Below are 22,116 nucleotides of genomic sequence, written 5' to 3' on the forward strand. Positions count from 1 at the left end.
TAGGATTCAAAAAAGGCAGGTAGCTAAATTGGACAGTTTCTCTGAGATCAGCCAGCAGACTCTTGCAGGAAATCAGATACTTTCCTTTGGAGCTCTTCACAGACACACGTATTTCAGGCCCTGTGTCAGACTACCAGATTCTATGAGGAAATATTAAAAACAAACTAACAACCCCATAACAAACAAAACCTAACCATTCTTCCTTCAGCTGAGTCTGTGTGAGAGTATATCCTGCAGCTTTCAGAAACAGAGCACATGCAATTCCCTCCCTGAGAACAGGAAAAAAGTCACAGCAAGTGCCATGGTGATCTCTGGATTGTGTAGGACACACAAACAAGACAGATCCACACCATATTTCACTGTCTGTGACATTGAACCCAATTTTGCCCTTTATGACTTTAACACTCTCTGAAATTTACACTGGTGCCCAGCTGCAGCCTGGAGCCAAGGTGGGATTGGAAAGCTCCTGCAGAAAAAATTGGGAGGGGAGGCTTGAAAAACGTTGACAGAACAACAAACAGGTTGAGATGTCATATGGTGACAGATGTAGAGACAGATATGCAAGTTGTGGGGGAAAATTTTGTGCAAAAAAGATACGCAAGCTGTAAATAAAACATTATGCAGTCAGTCTCTCCCACTTTTCCATGTCATTCTCCTATAGCTGGGACACCAGCAAGACAGGCCTTCCCCTAGAAGGAGTAGCTTTGAAGTTTAATGGAAAACTCAGTATCAATATTACGGGCTTACAATTAGCTTTTTTTTCCCCCCCTAAAAACTCCAACAATTTTGCAAAAATTGATACAAAATAGATAAGAAGCAAAAACAGGTAAGCAAAAAAAAGTAGGTGGCCATATGGCATCTACAAAGTGTTTCTGTGACAATTTTTTTTTTTTTTGATTGAAAGCTTAAAAGAGACATCACAAAGAGATACACAACCACTCAAGCTGGCATATTAATTACATACCCAATATTTGAATTTCTGATCTGAGGTGTAAAAATGCAGCACTGCATTTATCTGTTAGCTTTGTGTTGTTCAGACATAGTTTACAGTGCCACACCTCACTTCATAAGGTAAATATTTTAGTTAGACACACTACCTTTGTAATAGCTGTGAAAACCTTTTCCAGGATAGCGTTCGGTTGAGCTTTCTGTGGTCCATTGGCTTGGACTTTAAGGCCTAAGGCACATGGTTTAGCAATGAACCTGTGAGAAACAGAAAAATGAGAGAAAAAAACCAGGTGAAATCCTTCAGTTATTTACTTCATTACTGTTATCAATCAATGGCATGTGGTAAATGGGCAAGCATTATAACCCTGCCAACAAAAACAAGACTTAGTTTTACAGCTCAAAAGCAAGCTCATATGGGCAATTACATCGCAAAGTAAGGAACATCACTTTGAAGGATGAAAGGAACTCCACAGAACACATGAAACAGAGGATTTTCTTTCAAGTTGTGAAGAAAGGGATTAGAACAAAAGCATGAGAGAAATGCCTCCTAGAGAAGCACCAACTAAAGAAAAGAGCAGGGCAGCTTATAGAGATGAGGAGCATATGATATTATCCTCAAAACACAGCCTTTTTAAAAATCAGTTTCCAAAGTAGCTACTGCCTCAGGACTCCTTTGGCACAATGGAATTTCAGAATCCTGAAAGGCAGCAAGCACTTAAGCTGCCCAGTTAATACAATTTTCTAAAAGTATAATATTTACGTGGTACAGAGACACAGGCAATACTTTTCTGCTGAAGTATGAGGCTGTCCAAAATCCTAACACCAATCCGTAAGTTCTCTGAGACATTTTATAATTGAATTGCATAATTTATATTACATATACTCCAAGACCACCACTCATGAAAAATTAAATTATTTGTAACTATGAGTCTAAATCTAGAATTCCCATGAAAGCTAAAAACTCTGTATAGGAATCACACTCATATCTGAACACGATGAACTTTTGCCATCTTTGAAGTATTTAACTCATTATTTCACTTTAAAGGCTTCTGTTTCCCAAAACATCATTTGCCAACAAGGACCAAAACAACATTTGGTACTTAAGTAGTTCCACATTTATCCAGCTGAATGACCACAAGCTATAAAAAATCCTGGCATTCTTACCCACACACAAGCCCCATTTTAAGCACTGTTATGAGCTACAACTGCTGTTTCTGACATATTTAAGAGAGCACAGCTGATTAAAGGGAATTAAGAACTAGGCAATTTTATAGCGGCTACAGCAATAGTATTTGGTAAAGAAAGATGGGTGATGCCAGACCACCCTGTTTTCCTGGAGAAAAATTCTTGATAAATTGACACTCTTTCCATATGAAAGGCATTTCTATAGCCTGAAATAATGTTGGTGACTGACTGAGAGTGGGAAGACAAATATTCAAAAACACGTGCAATGTATCAGTGATCTTACGATTTTGTTCCTAGCGTGTTACAGAAGAAAAAAACCCTTATACTGTGCAAAACCTTGGTGGCAATCTAAAGTGATTGCAGATTGCAACCACTGTACTAGTTCCATAGCATTAACCAAATTAAAGGCACTGCATCAGGCGTAAATACCCTGCTTTAGAGTTAAGAGCATTGATGAATCCAGTTTCACTACTAAGCTCAAGAAGGCAATCCAGTCTTCTGCTCATGAAAGAGAAGCATGTAAGCTCTGCACATCTTAGATGTGAAGTTTCCACATTTGAAACTTGTATGTTAGTTAAAGTATAAGCTGATAAAAGAAGTGAGAATTGTATTCTTAAGTTCAATACACACATAACCAAATGCTGGTCATTGCTGCTAGCTGATAACCAAAAAGAGAGCTGAAGAAGCCAATGGAATTTGATTTCAGAAGTTTACTTTACTAAACTCTAAAACACTTTACTGAATTCTAAAACACTTCATCCTGTAACTACAGAGCTCAGAACATTAACATCTATGTCCTTGTTTTGTAACGGAAAGCTGAAAACCAGCCAGAAATTCAAATCTTCATTATTAAAGACAATAAAAACAATTTCCCAAAGAGTAAGCCATAGAGCTTGACAAGAGTCAATCCTTAAAGAGACAATAAATGCAATGTCAATCAGTGTTAAAGCTAATTTTACAAGGCCATAAAAGGAAACATTTGAAAGTAGAGGGGTGGGCGAATGCTGCAGGCAGAGCAAAAACAAATAAAAGAAATCGAAGACAACTGCAACAGCTTTACACATTCACGGAGAAATCCTAGATCAGCTTCCACCATCAACAGCATGATCAAGAAACAGTCATTAAATAAACACAAAATCAAAATAAAAATAGTTTCAGACAGATTTTCTGTGCACTTGTTAGATCAGTCTCCTCTGAAATAAGACACGATTTGGGGTTTTATTTGTTTATTTGGAGGGTATGGGGGGGCTTCTGTTTGGTTGGGTGGGGTGTTTTAATTGTTTGCTTGGGGTTCTTGCTGATTTTTTGTTTGTTGTTCTTTTAATAAAATACATCTTTCCACTTCTGTTTTCCTTTTATCCTTCTCCTGAGTGAAGGAATGTGATAGCCATGATATAACTTCAACAGAAAGGCAGTTCCCTAAACATGCTACTTTAAAAGAAAAAAGAAGCAGATAAAAAGTCCCAGTTAGAAAAAAATTCAACAAGAAGTAATTCCAACAAGTTTCATGCTGAGCTGATTTTCATTCAAATCTAAGCAAGCCAGCTGGGTTTGCTTAAGCAATTTGCTTAAGCAATTCTTAAAATTACATGTCATGTTAATGAATAGCCTAGGTAAATCCAGGACAAAGCACAGACTCAGTGGGGTTGTTTTTTTACCTTAAAACTGTAATATAGATGGTATACCCATTACCTAAAACAAAACATATTTCCTAAACACAAACATGAGCTTTTCTGCCTTTGTTGCTTATGGCTTTTACATGCATGGGAGGAATGGGCATGTGACTTAAAGCAGAGCTTATCCACAGTGCACAGCTGCAAAACACAAGATTATCTTGGCCAGATATGTCAGTGATGAAGGGACAGGGACAGCTACAAAAAACCCACACAGGTCCTGCTAGGACACTCGAGAGAAGCAGTTTTAACTGAAACATTTTATACATCTGCAATACTGAGCAGGTTTGACCACTAATTCAAGTATGCATGAGCCAAGCTTTGTCCATATGATTACTTTTAGTGGGACTTATAAAATGTGAGATTTTTTTTTTTTTTAATACAAAAACTTAAACAAATTACAGTATAAAAATTGTTTTTCAAGGCTACAATAGTAGAGTTCAAAGTAGTTTAAAGTACAGTTCATTTAATAGGGTCCCAAATTTCACGGGTGTCAGAAAAACCATCATTAACATGACACTCCTCTGTAAAAATTTATATTGATTTATAAGTAAAGAAACAGAATTAATGTTTGATACATGTACAAACTATGAGTGTTTTGCCAAATGCTGCACTTTGTAAAACATTGTTCATTTTTTCCATTTCTGCTAACACTGTAAGACTGTTCCCTAAACAGTAAAACCCATGGGACTATTTTTTGCATAAGGTACTGCAATTAAGAGGGAGTAACTATTGTTAAAGAGTAAAGAGAGTAGAATTGAGTATATTGCCAGCTTTTGTCTTTAAAATATGGAAATCTGAACAAACACCATACTAATACCTCCTTTTCAATGGATTTCAGTACAGCTAAATTAAAAGCTGGTATTCGATTATGCAGAAATTAAAGGACAAACATTTTGCCAAATATAGCCCCATCTATTCTGGATCTAGAAAGGAAAGACTAACACAAAAAAGGGAATCAAAATCAGAATTCAAGATCTTTTTCAAGGCAGGTTCCTCATTCACAGCCGGAAGCCACATTTAAAACCAACCCAAGGCGAGGCAAGGAGGCGCACTGAGGCAGCTCAGAGGAGGCGGCCACTGCAGAGCAGGGCAAAGCACAGAGCCTTGGCAGCCACACACAGCCCAGAGCTGCCCAAAGGCCTTCTCTGAGTGCTCTGAACCCCCTCAAGGCAGGCACTGTGCCGTGTCCTTCCTGTCCTTCTCAATTTGCTTATCTACAACAGCAATGCCTCCTACCCCATCCCAAACTTAAGAGATCAGTTTTTCCCTAGAAAGGAGTCAAAAAACCCTTTGCAAAAATGATCCCCCACCTTCACCAGGTTATAAAAAGAAACACCATTTTCACCAAAAGTGTGTCAATTTAATCAAGTATCGTTCTGGGTTTCCCCAAGCAGGCACAATTACTTCATGAGGGACACAATGATCCCACCTGACCACCAATGCTGGGGAAAACAAAACCCCAAACCTACCAGAATTAATTTGAAATGTTACCCCTCACAAAAACTGCGGTGAATGTTAAGGTGTGCAGCACATCTCTGAGTCATCCCAAGTATAACTGAAGGATCTCCAGAGGTCTCTTCCCATCCCAACCATTCTGTGATAACAAACCATTGTTAAGTGGTAGGCTCTGATTACATACATACAGTATCTCTGTGAAACAGGTAAAAAACCTCAGACACTGGCATGGTTTGCTTGCACGAAAGGCTGCTCATTTGATAACAACAGCCAGATGTGAGCTCCAAAAAACCCCAAAAAACAAAAAAGCAAGCTATTCCTTGCCAAATACACCCATAAAAATATGTCCATAAAATGCCATCATTTCCTATCAGTATACTTACAAGTATCAGGGAAGGCAGTTAAACCAGCAAAAATTCCTCACTGTGCTAAAGATGTACACAAATCTATTTTGAGGAGTCTGGCTCCTTTTTTGAAAGAGTGATGCAGAGCAAATTTTTCCAGCTCATCTACTTTATGCTCACTAAACACAGATTATTCCAGGGATTTATGATTACAATTGTCTAACTTGTTGGACATCGCTTGCTGGTTTTAAACAGAAGTAATCTAAATTTGCTCTAAGGATGGATAAAAGCAGAAAAGGCTTCTTTCTGAGCAGATGCTCAACTGATTTACTGCCACAATACTTAAAAACAAGTACTGAATTTGTTTTGTTATTTTGGTATAGCTGACCTAGTTAACTCAGAAGTTACTTGTATTAGCAATAATTAAAATAATTTTTAAAAAATAAAACCACAGAAAAATCTTACTAGTCCTAGAACAAATTCAGTAGATAAACAAGGTTGTCACTTCAGTATACCTATCCCAGCAGCGGTTTTGGCTTTATGCTTCACAACAACTTAGGTTACCGGAGATCTAATAGGATACAATGTCTGAAGCACAGGCAAGGGTCTTAATGGAGGAAATCTCATCCAAAATATATGTACACAGGAAAGTGAACTTCGCTGAAATTTTTTGGATGTGCTGAGAAATAGGTCAGAACTTCCACAATGAAACCATCTCAAAGAAAAGAACCTGTCTGCCCAAGCAAAAAGCCAAGCACAAAACTCTATGTCAGCAAGAGCCTTCTCCCACAGAGCATCCCAAGCAGCGTCTCAGCCTTTTTGACTGAACATATACATCTAAAACACACATGTCCTCATGGTGCAAAGTTAAAAATACTCCCATTTTCTGGAGATTTTGATCCAATAACAAAAATGACCAGTAACATCTGGCTTGAGCTACCTTTGCATACCTCCTAGCTCCCATCACAAGCTGCAGGCCAGACCCCACTGATCACTGACCCAATTCTAGACCCTGGTTACACATCCTGCTAAACCTTTGTGCCCCATAGAGTTGGGAAATCTATTTAAGCCTTTCTCCAGGTTAGTTCATAATGCCACTGACTCATGCAGGGAGTGTCTGGCCACCAATATGGGACCAGCCCAGCCTCTAAAAGCAGTCCTCCAGTTGCTTTTCCAGTCAATATGTTACTACAAAAATGAGAAACAAGTAAGGCCAGTACTTTACAAACAGAAGTAGTCCTGTTTTCCAAATATGGAAGCAACTTTTAAAAAATACACGTATGCATAAAGTTGTAAGCATTTCAATTTCTCCTCAAACTGTAAGACTGAAGTCAGGGGGAACTACATGCTCCAGAATAGCAACAAGCACTGCACAAATGTAGACAAAGGTCACAAATAAATATTTTTGCAGCCAGCTGTCTAATGCTTTCTTTCTTTGTAATCTCTAAAAATAAAGTTTAGTCACTCTGTAACTTTCCAAGCAGAGATGAGGGAGAGAGAGAAAGAATGGAAGGGGAGATAAATTCCAGTCCTCTCACCTCTCACACACGGCGCCTTCTCTCAGCTGCCCTCCAACAGCATCACCAAGGCTGTAGAAGGTATGGACAATACAGTTCTGAAGGTATCACTCTCACCCTTTTTGCACTTAAATCAGGACACATGTGTTAGGGTCAATGGCAAAATTCAGTCTCCAAAACTGTAGCCCACTGCTAAAGGTCAGTGAAGACAAAAATATTCTCCCAACTTCTAGAAAGTTGTGGCTTAGGGACTTTTTAGACCAAAAAAGGCATCTTTGCACATAGCAGTCCCCAAAGAGCTGATCCTTCCTCCCCAAGCTGCACTAGTAGCTCATTGAGCCTGTGAAAACTTTCCACGGTCTATGGCACAGCTCCCCAGTGTAAATTCAGACTCTGTGAAGATAACTATCCCACTTAATTTTGAACTCATTGCTGGCCAGTTTTGTTTTTGCTTTTTCATTTCTTGCACTGGGTAAAAATGAACAGTCAGTCCCAAAGCATCCTTTGTCACTACTGACACTATAGATCTCATACTCCCCTCTGCCACATTTTAAAATACAGAGCTGATAATGACACTTCATTTTGCCAAGTGTGGGACAACCAAAGTAAAGAATCAACCATAAAACATCTACATAAGAGAAGACACATGGTTTAAATGGGATTGGATGCTGGACAGGAAAAATAGCAGGAAGCCAGCACAGAAAGAAATGACTGACAAATTAATTTTTAAATTCCAGTAGGTTACCCTAATACAATGGCACTGTCCTAATCCTCCTCGCCTTGCAGAATTACTTTATCTTTTACTTTGGTCACATCTTTATATGTGAGAAAAAAAAAAGTTAAAAATTGTGACCAATCCCCATGTCTACACTAAAGGAACAGCCAAGGCATGTCATCCACTGGCCTCTTGATAGGTACACACTCTTGTAGTACAGTTCTCCTTTATCTACCAAGGCAGATTCCAAGGTGTAAAAGAAACTGCAGTTACACTTGGGCACTTGGCAAGACCCGAAAGCTGCTAAGCAGCTTATACCAACTGTTTGAAGCAAAACCCTCAGCAATCATTTTAGTAAATAACATGGCTCTGCCCAGTAGAAAGTCAGTGCTACTCCTCCAGGTTCTCCCATGGTAGTTCTCAGCCTGATCAGCATATGGTAACTTGTCTCATCAATGACCTCTTAAATTCTAATGTATTTGCCTTACTCTGATCTATTTATTGCCAGAAGGCCAAATAATGAAGGATGTTGTTAAAAATCTCTAGCAATCATTAACAACAAACAGTCTGTCTGGTATTATAACTAAAGACCTTACCAAGTCACAGAACAGAACTTGAAGAGTTCAGCAACACCTTCCTGGAAAGAATTAACAGGTCTCAGAAATGTTGGGAAATTATACTGTTCACCAAAACCAGAAACTTACTAAGTTTCTGGTTTCTGTTGGAAAACATTATTTGAAAGCAGTGAAGATAAATAATACTTTATATTAAGTCCCTAAAATATTTCCGTGCTCGATGGGCACAAGGATCCTACCTCCTGCCCTGCTCCATGGGTTGTACAACCAGGCCCTGAGCAAGAGCAAGTGCTGCAAGAAAAGTAAAGCCAAAACCTCTGTCTGTCTGCTCCAAGTGTGCATTTGTGTTTGAGCAAATGACCCAGCCTGCCTGCATGACTTGGAGGCATGCTCTGCTCCTGAACATTGTCATCACATTACCTGGGAGTGGCACAAATTTAAGGTCTTAACAGAAAAGCACACACAACAAAGAATTTAAATATTTGTAAGTTTTCTCCTTGTCCTTATGCAAGTTCAGCTTCTGTACTGCTGGTGGGCTGTCATGGCAGAGAGAATTTCAATTTGTGCCTCAGTCTTACAGCCAAACCACTACCTCTGGTGCAAATCCTATTTCTTCCACCTCAGGAGACAGGACATATTTCAGGAACTTTCCTGCTCTGAGTAGAGTGCTCACACTAAATCTTTATTCTGTTCCCTCTGAAGAGGGAATAGGTCATGGATACCTCCCTGCAGGATGGTTGTACTTCTTTAAGTACTTAAAGTAGAGATGGTTGGTTTGACTTGGAGGTTAAGCTTTGATTCCAAGAGCTAGGTCAAAAATCATAAAATCTTTTGCAGGAGCTTCAAGAGGAATCAATTTTTATTCTTGCTGGCAGGTATTAATCACAAAAAAATGATCATAATAGTATTCATTCACTGTATTTTTTTGTATGTATATGAACACAAATACGTATGTACACTGGAACAAGCATACATATATAAAACATATGTAATGGCATATATTTTAATATATTTGTGTATGCATACATTTAATATATATGTGTATACAGAATAAAACTTCAGCATAGTGTCTGACTACTAAAATACAAGAATTAGAGCCTTATTTCTTTCCAAACACTTTACACAAACTCAGAACAAAACCCAGTTCCTATATGGTACAAAAATCTAGTTCTTCAATTTATTTCTAATTAGCTACCAATACAAAAAGGTAAGGGATACATGTAGCTATTCAGGAAACCTATTCCTAAAAGAAGCATACAGCCAAACAACACAATAAATTATTTTCCCTTTTTTATCCTTAAATTGGTATTACTTAAGAAAATAAGGACTGTTCAAAATTCACAGACAGAATGGGGCAGGTTCATCCAACTCATTCCTACCTGCACAGGTACCACACCCTAAGCAAGGGCAGCCACCTGAAGTACTTGGGCTTCCTCTCTCTCACTTGTCCCTTTCTGCCACTTTTACTGCAGCCACAGAAGCAGATTTGGGCTTCAAGAAACTGAAGGCTATCACTGCACACTACCCCAGAAGAGCACGGAATTTTCACCTGGATCAGTGGTCTGATCCAATTCACTCTATCAACACAGCATCACTAAACTGAGACACTGGCAAACTTGAAGATGAATTTCTAGATGCTCAAGCCAAGTCATCACAGGACCATATTCAGATTCTGCTTTGGAAATCTGATTTTGTATTTCTTACAAAGTATTCTCTTCTGAGGAAAAGGATCAAAAAACGTATCAGATACCTATAATTAAAAAGATTTATTGTAATTTTTCCCCAAAAGAAGTTCTTCAGGAAAAGATTTATTAAAATATTTATACAAATGCTCACACCTGAAATCCCAAAGACCAGCTCAGATGGACCCCTTTCGAGAAATAGTTTCAACCTACATTTTATGATCATTGAATACCACATGGACTGATGAAAACATTCAACAAATACAAAAAGTAACTAGGCCTCACTAGCTGCCAAGTCTTCCTGTACATTTTCACCTTACTATTCTGAGTACTCTTAAAGCTTTCTAGTTTGATTGCCAGCTCAGCAGGACACTCTTTTAGAAAGGCAGGGAAGCAACCTGGAAAGCAGCTCTGTATGCAGAAGGGCAGAACACCCAGCCCTCCAATTGAGTTTACTGACCCTCTGACCCTGTCTTGGGGAGTTGGAGAAACTGGTGCCCACCAGAGTGCAGAAAACACTACACTGCAGTGTTTGAAATGCAGAGACTTATGTTTTCTGCCTTCTGCACTAAGGCTGTCCCAAAGTAAAACCTGCCATCACAGGCAAACAATGAGTCCTGCACACAAAAAGCTCAAAACACAGCTGACAGGCATCTCATTGTACTCCTAATGCGTGATAAACAATTAGTGATCGGACAAAACGGTGCAAGAACAAATCCCATTAACAAATAATAGGATTTGTTAGCGGATCACCCAAACGACACTTTGGAAACAACTCCCTGGGCTGCTGCAGCCAGAAACCTCGGCCAGGGAAGGGAGCCACGCTGCAGGACGCACTGGTGAGCTGCATGCACAGCTACCAGTCATCTAGAGGAGCGCAACATGCAACAACAATGCTGACCCACTGGTTTTGACAGCATCTGAACATGCTACAGCATGTGTCAAATGAAAGAAAAAAATAATCTCATATCTTGGGTATTTCTGAATGATTTATACTTTGAATCCATAAGCAACTGTATTTTCCACATCAAAACACACAAGAAACTGTTGCAATCATATTTTATTTTAGCTCATTACAAGATTTTTGTCAGCAACTTTGCACAGTACAATTTCAAATGACACATGACTACAGGACTTCTGGCTAAAACATGGTTCCCTAATAGTATTGCAATATAAATGCCCACCTCTACCAGCAGAAGTTGAGGAAAAAAATAACTGGGGAGGTGGGTACTTGACCTGACACTGTAACACTGTCCCCAGTGGTTGCTATTAGATGCCACAAATAAGTGATGCTAAGATAGTAACAGAAAACAGCTTTTTACTGTTAAGGGTTTGAATAAAAGGGGAAGGGTGCCACGTGCTGAAAACTAGACAGAGCACCTATCTGTCCTGGCTGGTCACAAACTACATGTAAGACAATAGTTACTCAAAGCCTTCAAGTGGCAAGTAGCTGTTACTCTTTGTATTCCTGTTTAGGGTGCCATAAGCCTTTTCATCTCCTTTGCATCATTAGAACTGTCCTGCTCATTTATTTGTTTTTAAACACACCACAGTGTTTTTATCACACTGCTTCATCCCAAGCAGCATGCGCTGCTTGGGATGAAAACCAAAACTGGGAACCCATATGAGTTATATCATTACAGAAGATTTTTACACAATTGTTGATCATCAGTTGTATTTTTTTAATGGCAATAAACGTAATTTCTAAGGTTGTCATCGAATAATTCTATTTTAACAGTATAACTACAAAGGAAAAAAAAAATTCCCTTACAACAAGCTCTGATGGCAGTGTCTGGGTGCAGTTTGAGCAAAGCAGCAGTGTCCATGCTTTTGAAGGCACAGATGAAACTCACCCAACCACCAAAACCCTCCCAGCAGAACATAAAACAGAAACACACTGCCTTGTTGGGGATCAAATCTTCCACAGATCTTCAGAGCTCTTCCCACTGCTCTGGGTACTGCAGCAGACTGAGCATTCTGGTGCACATGGACAATTATAAGGCAGCTTGGCCAAAAAGACACTAAGTCTATCCAGAATGTTATCTAGTTTGTTCATCTGACAACTCAAATGGAAGCAACAGCCAATCTCTCACCCAGCTAGGTTAGGGATTAGCCATGTGTAATATTGCTGCACTTGAACTGTGGAGTGCTGTACACTTGGCAAGAGGACAAAGAAAGGAGAAGATGGAATAGGGAGAAAAAATATCCAGGCAGGAGTTACTGCCTGGACTCATTTTGAAGCCTTGCCCATAAGAGTCTATCTGCTCAGGCAAATGCAGATGTTATAAGCTTATAGCCTATCATATGCACTTGGCAAGTGTGCTGCCAAGACTCTCACACTTCCCTGTTGCATACACTCCAAAACACTCAGCATGCACACCAGTTAAGTATCTGCACAGTGCCTGAACTGCAGTAAGGCTCTGCTAGTACTCAGTATATGGTAATTACTAACTTTACAGAGAATCACAGATCAAACTCTGTCTTCCCTTGAGAACAAATTGGACACGACGTCTACATCCAAGATACACGACCGAGTATCTCAGCCCAAGACCATAGCTCAGAGTGGGACTGGGAATGTCAGGCCAGCAGATAGGATGCCAAAGGAGGATACTCAAAGCAGATCCTGTGAGCAGGCACCTCCTTTCAGCTGCTAGGGTGACAGCCACTTTCTTGACATGCATGTCAGCCATCATCCCCTAGAGATATGTTACTGACACAGCCTGGCTCCCAAAAAGCACGACTGCTGACTACCAGCTACAGCCAGGCACACAAAAAGAAGCAAATGTCTTCAGAATACCCTGGACTATGGCATAATCCCAAATTTTCCTTTTGAATAGGAAACAGGGATGAAATTATTCCATTTCAAGACCAGCTTCTACCTACAGGGATATCCTTCCAGCTTCAGGGAGAAGCACTTGCACACCAAAGTGGAGAGGAAGAAGGAGGGCTGATAAATGGTGTTACACCAAGGTCACAGCAGCATGCATCCATTTCCAAGCCAAATGCAGCCTAATTATTGACTGACACATATAGGCTGGCTAAGGCAGGAGTTCCCATGAAGCCTACAGAACCTCCCCTGGTCTAAGCACCACCTTTGCTCTGCTCTTTCCCCAACACTGCAGTCTCCTTCTTGCCAGCTGAGAGCTACAAACTCTTGCCCTTTGCAAGAGCCTCTCCAGCTAGCACAAACCAACACTGGAGCCACAGCCAGTGCAATAAGGGAGCACAGATCACAAGCAAAGAGTGAGAAACTGCAAAGCAGCATAAAGCCATATTCCAGGGCCATTGCCTACGGCACAATGAAAGAGAGCCTCCGGGCAGAGAGATAAGGAAGCCAGGCTGTAACCAGCAAGGATGGGTTTATGCAATCTCCTGACACAGTTTCAGCTGTATCTCACCACAGCTTCAGGAAGAAAAGTCAGTTTCCTGGTTTTCAATTGGTTATGGTTTTCCTGTAGCAGATGCAAGCGGTTGAAGAACCAAACCAGTTATTAAGAAATGCAAACAGGTAAAAAAAACATTGTTGGCCAACACCAGAAACATGTTCAGTTAACCAGGTACTCTAGAAAGAATCTGTGATCAAAAGGAAGAAAAACATTATACATAAACCTATTCAGCAACTGAATATCCTCCTTCAAATGTCTGTTGTAATGTTTATTCAGAGCATCTGGAGGATCAAAGCTCTGGTCAAAGCCTGTCATGAATCCCCATGCTGATGCAGAATTTAGTACTAATCCCTGGTGCTTCCCTGCTAAATAAGGGAAGAAAAAATAAACAAACAAGCAAACCAAGCAAAGGCCAGGGCAAGTGGTATAAATAGATTTAAGAAGACCAAGTTATTAGTTTAGAGATGCTATCAAAAACTTTAAAACAAAAGTCTTTCAGCCACCTTTAGCTTTGTGTGCAAAGCAGTACCACGTAACTCCTATGCAAAGTAAAAAGTGACCATATTTCACATATGTAGTAATACTGCAGGCAGGACAAAAAATCAAGCATGTAATGTCATGCAGGAGATTGGGCAGCAGGACAGAAAGCAGCAAACCCCACAGCAATCCACCAGAAGTAGGTGCCTTCCCTTACTTCCTCACCACATATGCATATTTCATGACACTGTATACAATGATGACAAAATTGTACTTTTTAACACACCAAATTTGAACATTCAAAATCAGTGCAGCTGTTCACATGGGGGAAAAAAAGAAGCTCTTCTAAAGCAGCAGATTTATAATTGAGTCTGTCTGCACAGCCATGCAGATTGAAAAAACTAGGTCAAATCTTTTGCTAGCCAATCTCACTGCCATTTCTCCCGAGTCCTCCTCCTCTTTAGATTTCAGCAGTTATTGAAGGAATCAATTAACAGACCTGTCATGCAGGTCTTGAATTGCTTCTGCCTGGTACCTATCAGGGGTCATTGCTGCAACTACAGATGGAAGGGGAAAAATTAAATCATTACAGTTTCTCCTATTCACAAATCCTAATCCTAGAGCACATGTACTCAATGCTACTAGCATCCATTAGCAATCAAATAAATGATGCCTATCAGAAAATAGATGTAGAAGGAAAGGGGCAAGAGACAGACAAATATAGGCTAGAAAGAGGCAAAAATAGAGGAATTGCTGTGCTTTCACTTTTGCTGTGCTTGCAGCAAAACCATTATAGCATCTGCTGCTTTTAATGACATCTTGCCAGTGTATTTTGTATAACTTCATGGTGAATAATTTTAGAAATCTCATAAATATCTCCATTTTGACACTAGATTTCAAAGAGAAACTATACTGGGTCTATATCTACTCATCACCCTCTGTATGTTTAAACAATTCTTGTCTGGAAAAAAGAACTCACACACTGGAATTCATATATTCACTGTCACAAAGGCATTAAGTGGGTTTCTGAATCTTCACAAAATGTAGGGACCAAGTAGTCCAATTGCAGCTTACACATTTTTATTCATTTCACTCCTTCTGTTGCAGAGACAGAAGGGACTCTATTTCATCATCATAACAAAAAAAAAAAAAAAAAAAAAAAAAAAAAAAAAAAAAAAAAAAAAAAGAGCCATTTTGTATCAAGCAAATACTAAAACAAATCACTCTTGAACCGTATTTCTACCACATGCAATATGCTACTTGACAAGTCCTTGCAAGAAGGCAAAGAAACCAACTTCCTGACTTACTGCAGTGATGGCCAACCTAACTGGTTTGGCAAGCCACATACCACAACCTTCATACAGTTGAATGCCACAGGGCCACAGGAGTTGACTGACAGCTGAAGCCTGTGCTGGACCAGTCCCAACTCTTACTGGCAAGCATCTCCTCTAACCATGTGGTGACAGCAGCCTTGTGTGCTGCTGCTGTTGCTGCCTTCCATGGGAGGAGGACTGGGACAGCAGCCAAGGGACTCCAGTGGTGGGAAAGCAAGTGCTAGGGCCAGAGAGGAGGGTGCAGCTGTTAGGCAGGACTGCCTCACTCATTTGCTTTGATGAAAAAAAATGACCATTGTGGAATGTGACACATACAGATTTGGCTGGCAAAATGCACAATCAATACAATTCAAGTCTTGAGCCATTTTAGTCCAAATCAATGGAAATCATCATAATTTCACTTTCCACACAGATGCTATGCAGTGTTTCTATTGTGCTGCTAAAGCCTTTTTCTCTCACCAGCACACCCAGGACTATCACAGACCACCCAGAAAAACCATTTGGAGCACAGTATACAGCTGAGCAGCAGACTACACAGACTGCATCCTAAATTCTAGAATGTGCACAGGAAGCCTTTGTCTTTAATTTTTTTTTTTTTTTTTTTTTTTTTTTTTTTTTTTTTTTTTTTTTACCATTCCTGCCTTTGGCTAAATTCCTTTGAAGCTAAGGCTATGTTACACATAACTCATCCGAATGAGCCCCATTTAGCCTTTGCTTCTGAGAGTTATCTTATCTAAAGCTGCTACAGCTGAACTTTCATTGTCCTGAATAATTTTTCACCCTTAACTCAGCAAGCCATAAACAATTATTGCCCCAGCACCATAGATAAACAACTACGGAAATATTGAAGAAAGGGTGTGGTCTATCTTTTGGGCTGATTGATTCGTGTTTGTTTCATTAGGTTTTTTGACAGTGACACATTTAGAGGGGGGAAGCATCTTGGATTTGAACCCAGAAAGACATTAGGAATTTGTTGAATGCAAACTGGATCAGAAGGTAAGCAAAGAAATGGCAGTGATGGAATTCTTGAGGTAGATACGAGGAGCTGACAATGTAAAGTAGGAAAAACAAGCATTCGTAAGAGAATTGTCAAACCAAAAACCTTCTGGAACCACTGCATTGTTAGGTAGCAACATTTGGCATACTTACTCAGTTTTGAAGCCTGTACTTTAATGCTCAGTATTTCTCCTTGAGCTGTGCTCATGCATGATGATCTAAAACAGATCTTTTGCTTCTAGAAAAATGCAAAATTCATCTTGTGTTGATCCTTTGAACAGTGGTGAGCTAGTATGTCCATATTTACCTAAATGATACTTTCTTCATTTCTCTTTCATTTTAAATACTGCCCCAGAATGAGAAACACTGTCTGAGATTCAGACTATCCTATTCAATAGATAAATTGTACAATAACTTGAGAAACATCATTTGCATTAGTATGGTTTTCTGTTCCACAAATCAATCAGAAACTGGTGCTGTTCTTTAACAATGTCTACCAGATCAACAAAGTCAGATAGGTTTGCTTCCTGTATGATGTCGTTTGTTTTTACTTCTAAAATACTGGCTGAAATTACAAAAATTAAGCCAGAAATTACTTTTTCCTTCCTTTATTAAAAAAGCTACTCAAAGTAATCTTTTACACAATTTAACAACAGTTCTCAGGAATAGTCAAACTGTTTAAGTAAAGAAAGTGAATTTTTTCAGTTGTTTAAATTCCTTCTGTTAGATCATTAATGTTTCTTGCAACTGATAGTCTAATGACAAGCTTAACAAAAGATCTCTTCTATGAAATAAGTGTTTCTCAATAAAGAACTAAAATTTGCAGATTTTTTTCCTAAGCCTCAGTTATTGGGAAAATATCTATGAATCTTTCAGAGAGCAGCTCTTATACTTTATTGGGTTCTTGCCATTACGAACATCTGCTCAGTCTATAAATTAATTGCTGAAAACATCTTGCGCTTCTAGATGATCCAGGCAATCATAACTGTTCTGGGTTGCTAGAGAACATTACCATTTTTCTCACACACACAGACACACATTCCTCCTTACAGCACACCATAAAACAAGAACAATTATTTGGCATTATTCTTAATGTCATAAAAGAAACTTCTAGCGCTAATCAAGTCGTAAGTGTAGCACACTATTAGTTTCCCTAGATTATTTAAGCAGTACTTTTGTACTGTGATACCTTAAAAACATGAAGGATGCCTTGCCTAGCTGATTGGAAATATTCTTTATCTTAAAATCAAGAATCCTTTTATCAGTCCTGGTTTGCCAACAGCAGAGTTTGCCAGGCAGTTGCAAAGGACAAAGAAAAGTCCACTTTAGACTCATTGCAAATAACAATATTTCTCTTTCTCACAAAAGGCCCAGCAGATTCAAATTTCACCTACTTGCTCCATGCTCAAGGACTCCCATTGTTCTTGGCTATATTGAGGTTTGTCACCTCAGCTGTAACTCCTCTGTTCTTGGAACTCTCAACTCACCAATCAGAAACTGGATCATTTTAATACTATTTTTAACCTCTACAGATGCAAATCACTTTGCCCAATGACACTTAACATAAATCTCCTTTATTTCCTTTCAGACCAGTTCCTGGTCTTACTGACCATCCAGGGTTTTGCAGAATGACAAGGATCCAATCTATCACTGAGATCTTCCAGAAGTAACAGTACCTACATTTTCCAACCCAACCTAGAAGGTTATTATTGACTTCATTTGGAAAGAGAAGAAAGGGTGCTGTCCCTCTCAGATAAGAGATTTCTAGATGTTATCACAAGAGAAAAACAGATACCAGTCCATAATCATTTTGGGTCACATTACCCAGCTGGCATCTCTTAGTTGTCATCTGTCTTCATTAAAGATTCTGCAAGAAGGTAGGGGTAATGCCTGGGCATGCTACACCTTTCCACGTGGGACAGGACTGCAAGGATACAAACACTATGGCTTTCTTACTGCCAAAAAAAAAAAAAAAAAAAAAAAAAAAAAAAAAAAAAAAAAAAAAAAAAAGTAAAATTTGAATTCTTCTGAAGAATTTTCAGGTCTGTTTCATGAACAACTCGAGGAAGATAAGACATACACACATCAAGCCTCTTCCTTGCCTAGGATGTAACTGTTCTCATACACCTTTGAATTTAGAAGTATATCTGAAGGGAATAGTTGCAAACACATTGTTTCTGTTGACACAAACAAATGGGTGTGCCTGGTTACACCACATTTCACCCAAGTGCAGAGACTTACATCACAGTCATGTTTTCCCTGCACACAGTGCATCTTTAGTCCCATTCCCCTCTCCCACACTCCAGAAGACACCTGTGTGCTTCTTCCAATTCTGCTTCTCTGCCCCATTCCCACCTCTGGTCCTCAACCTCTCCATTTTACTTAGCAAGTACATGAAGAGTTTGGTGAGTAATTAGTTCTCTAAACTTTAAATTCCTAGTATGCAACAGAAGTGTCAAGATATTGAAGAGCAGCAGATTGTCACACCACAAGTCATGTGGTTGCTGCACTGCATCTCCACAAAAATTATCTACATTACTCACACTCATGAGGGGGTTGACTTGTCGTGATCTGTCATCCAAGATGCAAATATTTATTGATGGCACAGAAGTATTCCAACTTCTGCTTTTATTACTCATTCTTTTAATGCTGTTAAGAGGCTTTGGAATGCCAATTTGACTCAGCTTGTTCTGCAGTAGGACCAAAAGAACTTATATTTTATTATTATTTTGTTTATACCATAAATAATCCACCTACTAAACAAAGATCTAAACCTAGACCTACAAACTGAGAGCTGAAGCACACTCTACTAGTAGGCTATTGTCATAATATAAAGCCTAAGAGTAAAAAGTCCTTCATTAAAATTACAACAATTACAAGAGCGTAACTTTGTAAGTACTTTTGATTTTGTGTCCTAGATACCATTCATATGTCCAAAAGCATGATTAAAACTCGTATTTTTAATGAGCTCCAAAATTTATTTCTTTTTAGCCAAATAAAGAGGACATATCCCTTTGGTATAGAGCACTGCCACACACAGCAGCCCTCCTCCACTCACAGGCCTTCATGCCAAGCATTATCCCATGCTTAATGTAGCATGGGATAATGCACAGCATTACCAGCATCAGCATTCCCCTCTGCTGGTTTTTCACTTTTACACAGCCTTATTAGACACAGGCAGTGATGCAGCCATTGTGTTATTGTTCAGACCTTTCTCAACTGTTCATATGCATTAAGTTCACTTTATAGATCTGCATCAGAAAACACCCTTTCAAAACAGGCAAATTATCAACTCTATTATTACTACTGTTGCTAATACTATGCTTTCAATACAATTTCTGAGGTAAGAAATGCGAAAGGAAAATGTGTATGTCTTCTGGGCACACTGTAAATGGACAGTAAAGCAAGGTGATACCATTAAAATTAAGAAAGTCTGACAGCTTGCATTTTGCTATCATGAAGAGTTTCTTTTAAGTAATAAGCTAGAAAATTTCCAGGCAAAACATCATTCAAGAAGGTGTTAAGAAGTAAAAAAAGTTAGCTCTTCTGTGGCTGTTAGAGCTTAGAGCTGCCAAGTGCCTTTTTTTTCAAGATTTGAATTCTCCAAAACAGATTTCAGTTAAGGATTCCCACAAGCCCTGCATGTTTTGTAGTTAATTTCATCTTCTTCCAGATCTGCCCTTGTCAAACTAGGAATGAGACTGATAAATGGTGCTCCTTTAGAAGTGGATGCTTCATAGAGCTGAGGACCACTGCTGATCACTGAGATCTTATACATATAAGTATTATCTAAGCAAGGGTAAGAAAATTATCCCATAAAACTGCAGTGTGAAGGTGATATTTTTGCGTTTTCCTGCTTCTGCTCTATCCTCACATACTCCAGACATGTTCTGAAATTATCCTAGGACAGAAGCAACTGCACCTCTAAGACCAGAGTAAACTGTCCAAGAGGAAAAGAGCTTAAGACTTCAGCAGGATGGCTCACTCTGCATCAGGTTCTAAAAACTTCTTGTTATCTGTGACAGTTCTCACTAAAAGATATGAAAACTTTTTAGAAGCAATAAGCAGTTGCTTAGTTATGCTCATAGTAGTTATACTCATATCATAAAAAGAGGATCCCAGGACCCATAATAGATTACTCAAAATAATCAGCAGAAAACACAAGCAAACTAAGTTTTAGTCCTCTACTTGACTATAATACTCAAATTTAGACCCCCTGAGATCAGGAACCTCACTCTTTCAATGACAACAGCAAAACCAGACCAATATACTCTTCATTACTCTCCCACAGACCATAGTTGTGGAGGGCCATTGAGAATGCAAGGTGAAGTAGTTTTCTGGTTGGTAACTGCTCTTCTGTAGGCAAAGCTGAGACGGAACATTTTCCAGGCCTTCAATTGAAGAAAGTATGGTGAATGGAAGCTGGAAGAAAATACAGGGTAATCCAATGAATGCCCTGTTCATTATGCAAGTGTACTCATTCAGAGGCCTCTTTATGTCATTCAGTGTAAATAAATACCTGCAGCACTACCAGGCAAGGCAAAAAAAGCCTTGTTGTGAAGCAGAGTGGCAGACTTGTTGAGACAGTCATGGAGGTCATCATTACAACCTATTTTAATATCAACATGTACACACACCCCATAGTACTCTCTAAATCACAAAATCATCATGTGTGGAGCAAACATCATAATCACCATAAGGATGACACTTATCTTGTTTGTTTGTGCTCAGAGCTCTTAATAGGTGTTGTCACTCTGGCAGTAACTACTTTACATAGAATGCCTGGGTTCACATTGAACTCCCTGTCACATGGACTGACAGCAATGCAGTTGCAGCACACTGCCTGCTAGGGCAACACCTGAATACTTCTTCCAGGCCACCCTACACGTGTAGACAGGAGCCACAACTACTGCACTGATGTATCAGATCTTCTTCTCCACCATAAAGCAGCTTTGTGCAAGAGCAGAACTGAGGCAGGACACAGGAAAGCTGCCTACTGAGCAGCAGGCTCAGTCTTCAGTCCCTGTCAGAAATGTTCTTCTTAATATCTTCTTAGGCAAGGAGTAGCAGGGCTAGCATGTGGTCCCTTTCAGTGCTCCATCACCATACAGCATGCAGCAGCACTTCTTACTCTGTGAAAAAAGAGCAAGTCATTCTAGTTGACCTCAAATGTTAACCAACTTTCTATGTGTGAGGATTTTCAGACAAAATTAATACTTTTGGCTGCACACATACTACTAGTCCTGAAAAACTGGAAGAGGGGGGAAAATGTGGCACTTAGTCAAGGAAAGGAAAATGCAATGCAAAAAATATTTATATATATATATATATATATTTGTATATGTGTATAGATATAGAGATAGAATTGTTTCTGCTTCCTAATTACTAAACCAGCAACCTAATTACTAAATAGATTACTATATTACTAAAACTCCATGGCTACACATGACCAGGCATAATATCATAAATTTTCTGGCCTTCCACAGAATTTATATGCTGATAAAACACCAGAACTCAGCAAAAGTTGATTTCTAATTTATATTGGCAGATCAGACTCAGGAGATTTGAGTAAATAATTTATATTTAAGTGTAATACAGATCCTCAAATCAGTTCAACCACCCTCAAAGAAACTGTAATTTACACTCCCGCAGATCTTACTGTAGGCAAATAATCTGGTAAGACTGTGTTACAAAACTCTCTTTATGCATGTAATACAGTTGCACAAAACTAAGGCTCTTTTTACATTAAAATTCATCTAGGAAAACAAATGCTAATGTTGGAAGACCAACAACCAGCCTGATGTATGGACTCCGGGATGTTTCACA

General features: G+C 39.1%; 1 protein-coding gene across 2 annotated transcripts in view; it reads right to left on the minus strand.

Moving 5' to 3' along the window:
* Nucleotides 1-22,116, minus strand: part of CERS6 (ceramide synthase 6) — a gene marked incomplete at its 5' end in the record, with an annotated part of 95,502 nt that overhangs the window by 61,740 nt on the left and 11,646 nt on the right. For both annotated transcript variants that reach the window (XM_083864753.1, XM_083864754.1), the window contains one exon: nucleotides 1,098-1,203. In XM_083864753.1, coding sequence (XP_083720879.1) covers nucleotides 1,098-1,203 — 106 coding nt within the window. The remainder of the gene's footprint in view (nucleotides 1-1,097; nucleotides 1,204-22,116) is intronic.

The sequence above is a fragment of the Zosterops lateralis genome (genome assembly GCF_965231275.1).
Source record: "Zosterops lateralis genome assembly, chromosome: 7".
Taxonomy (NCBI): Eukaryota; Metazoa; Chordata; class Aves; order Passeriformes; family Zosteropidae; genus Zosterops; species Zosterops lateralis.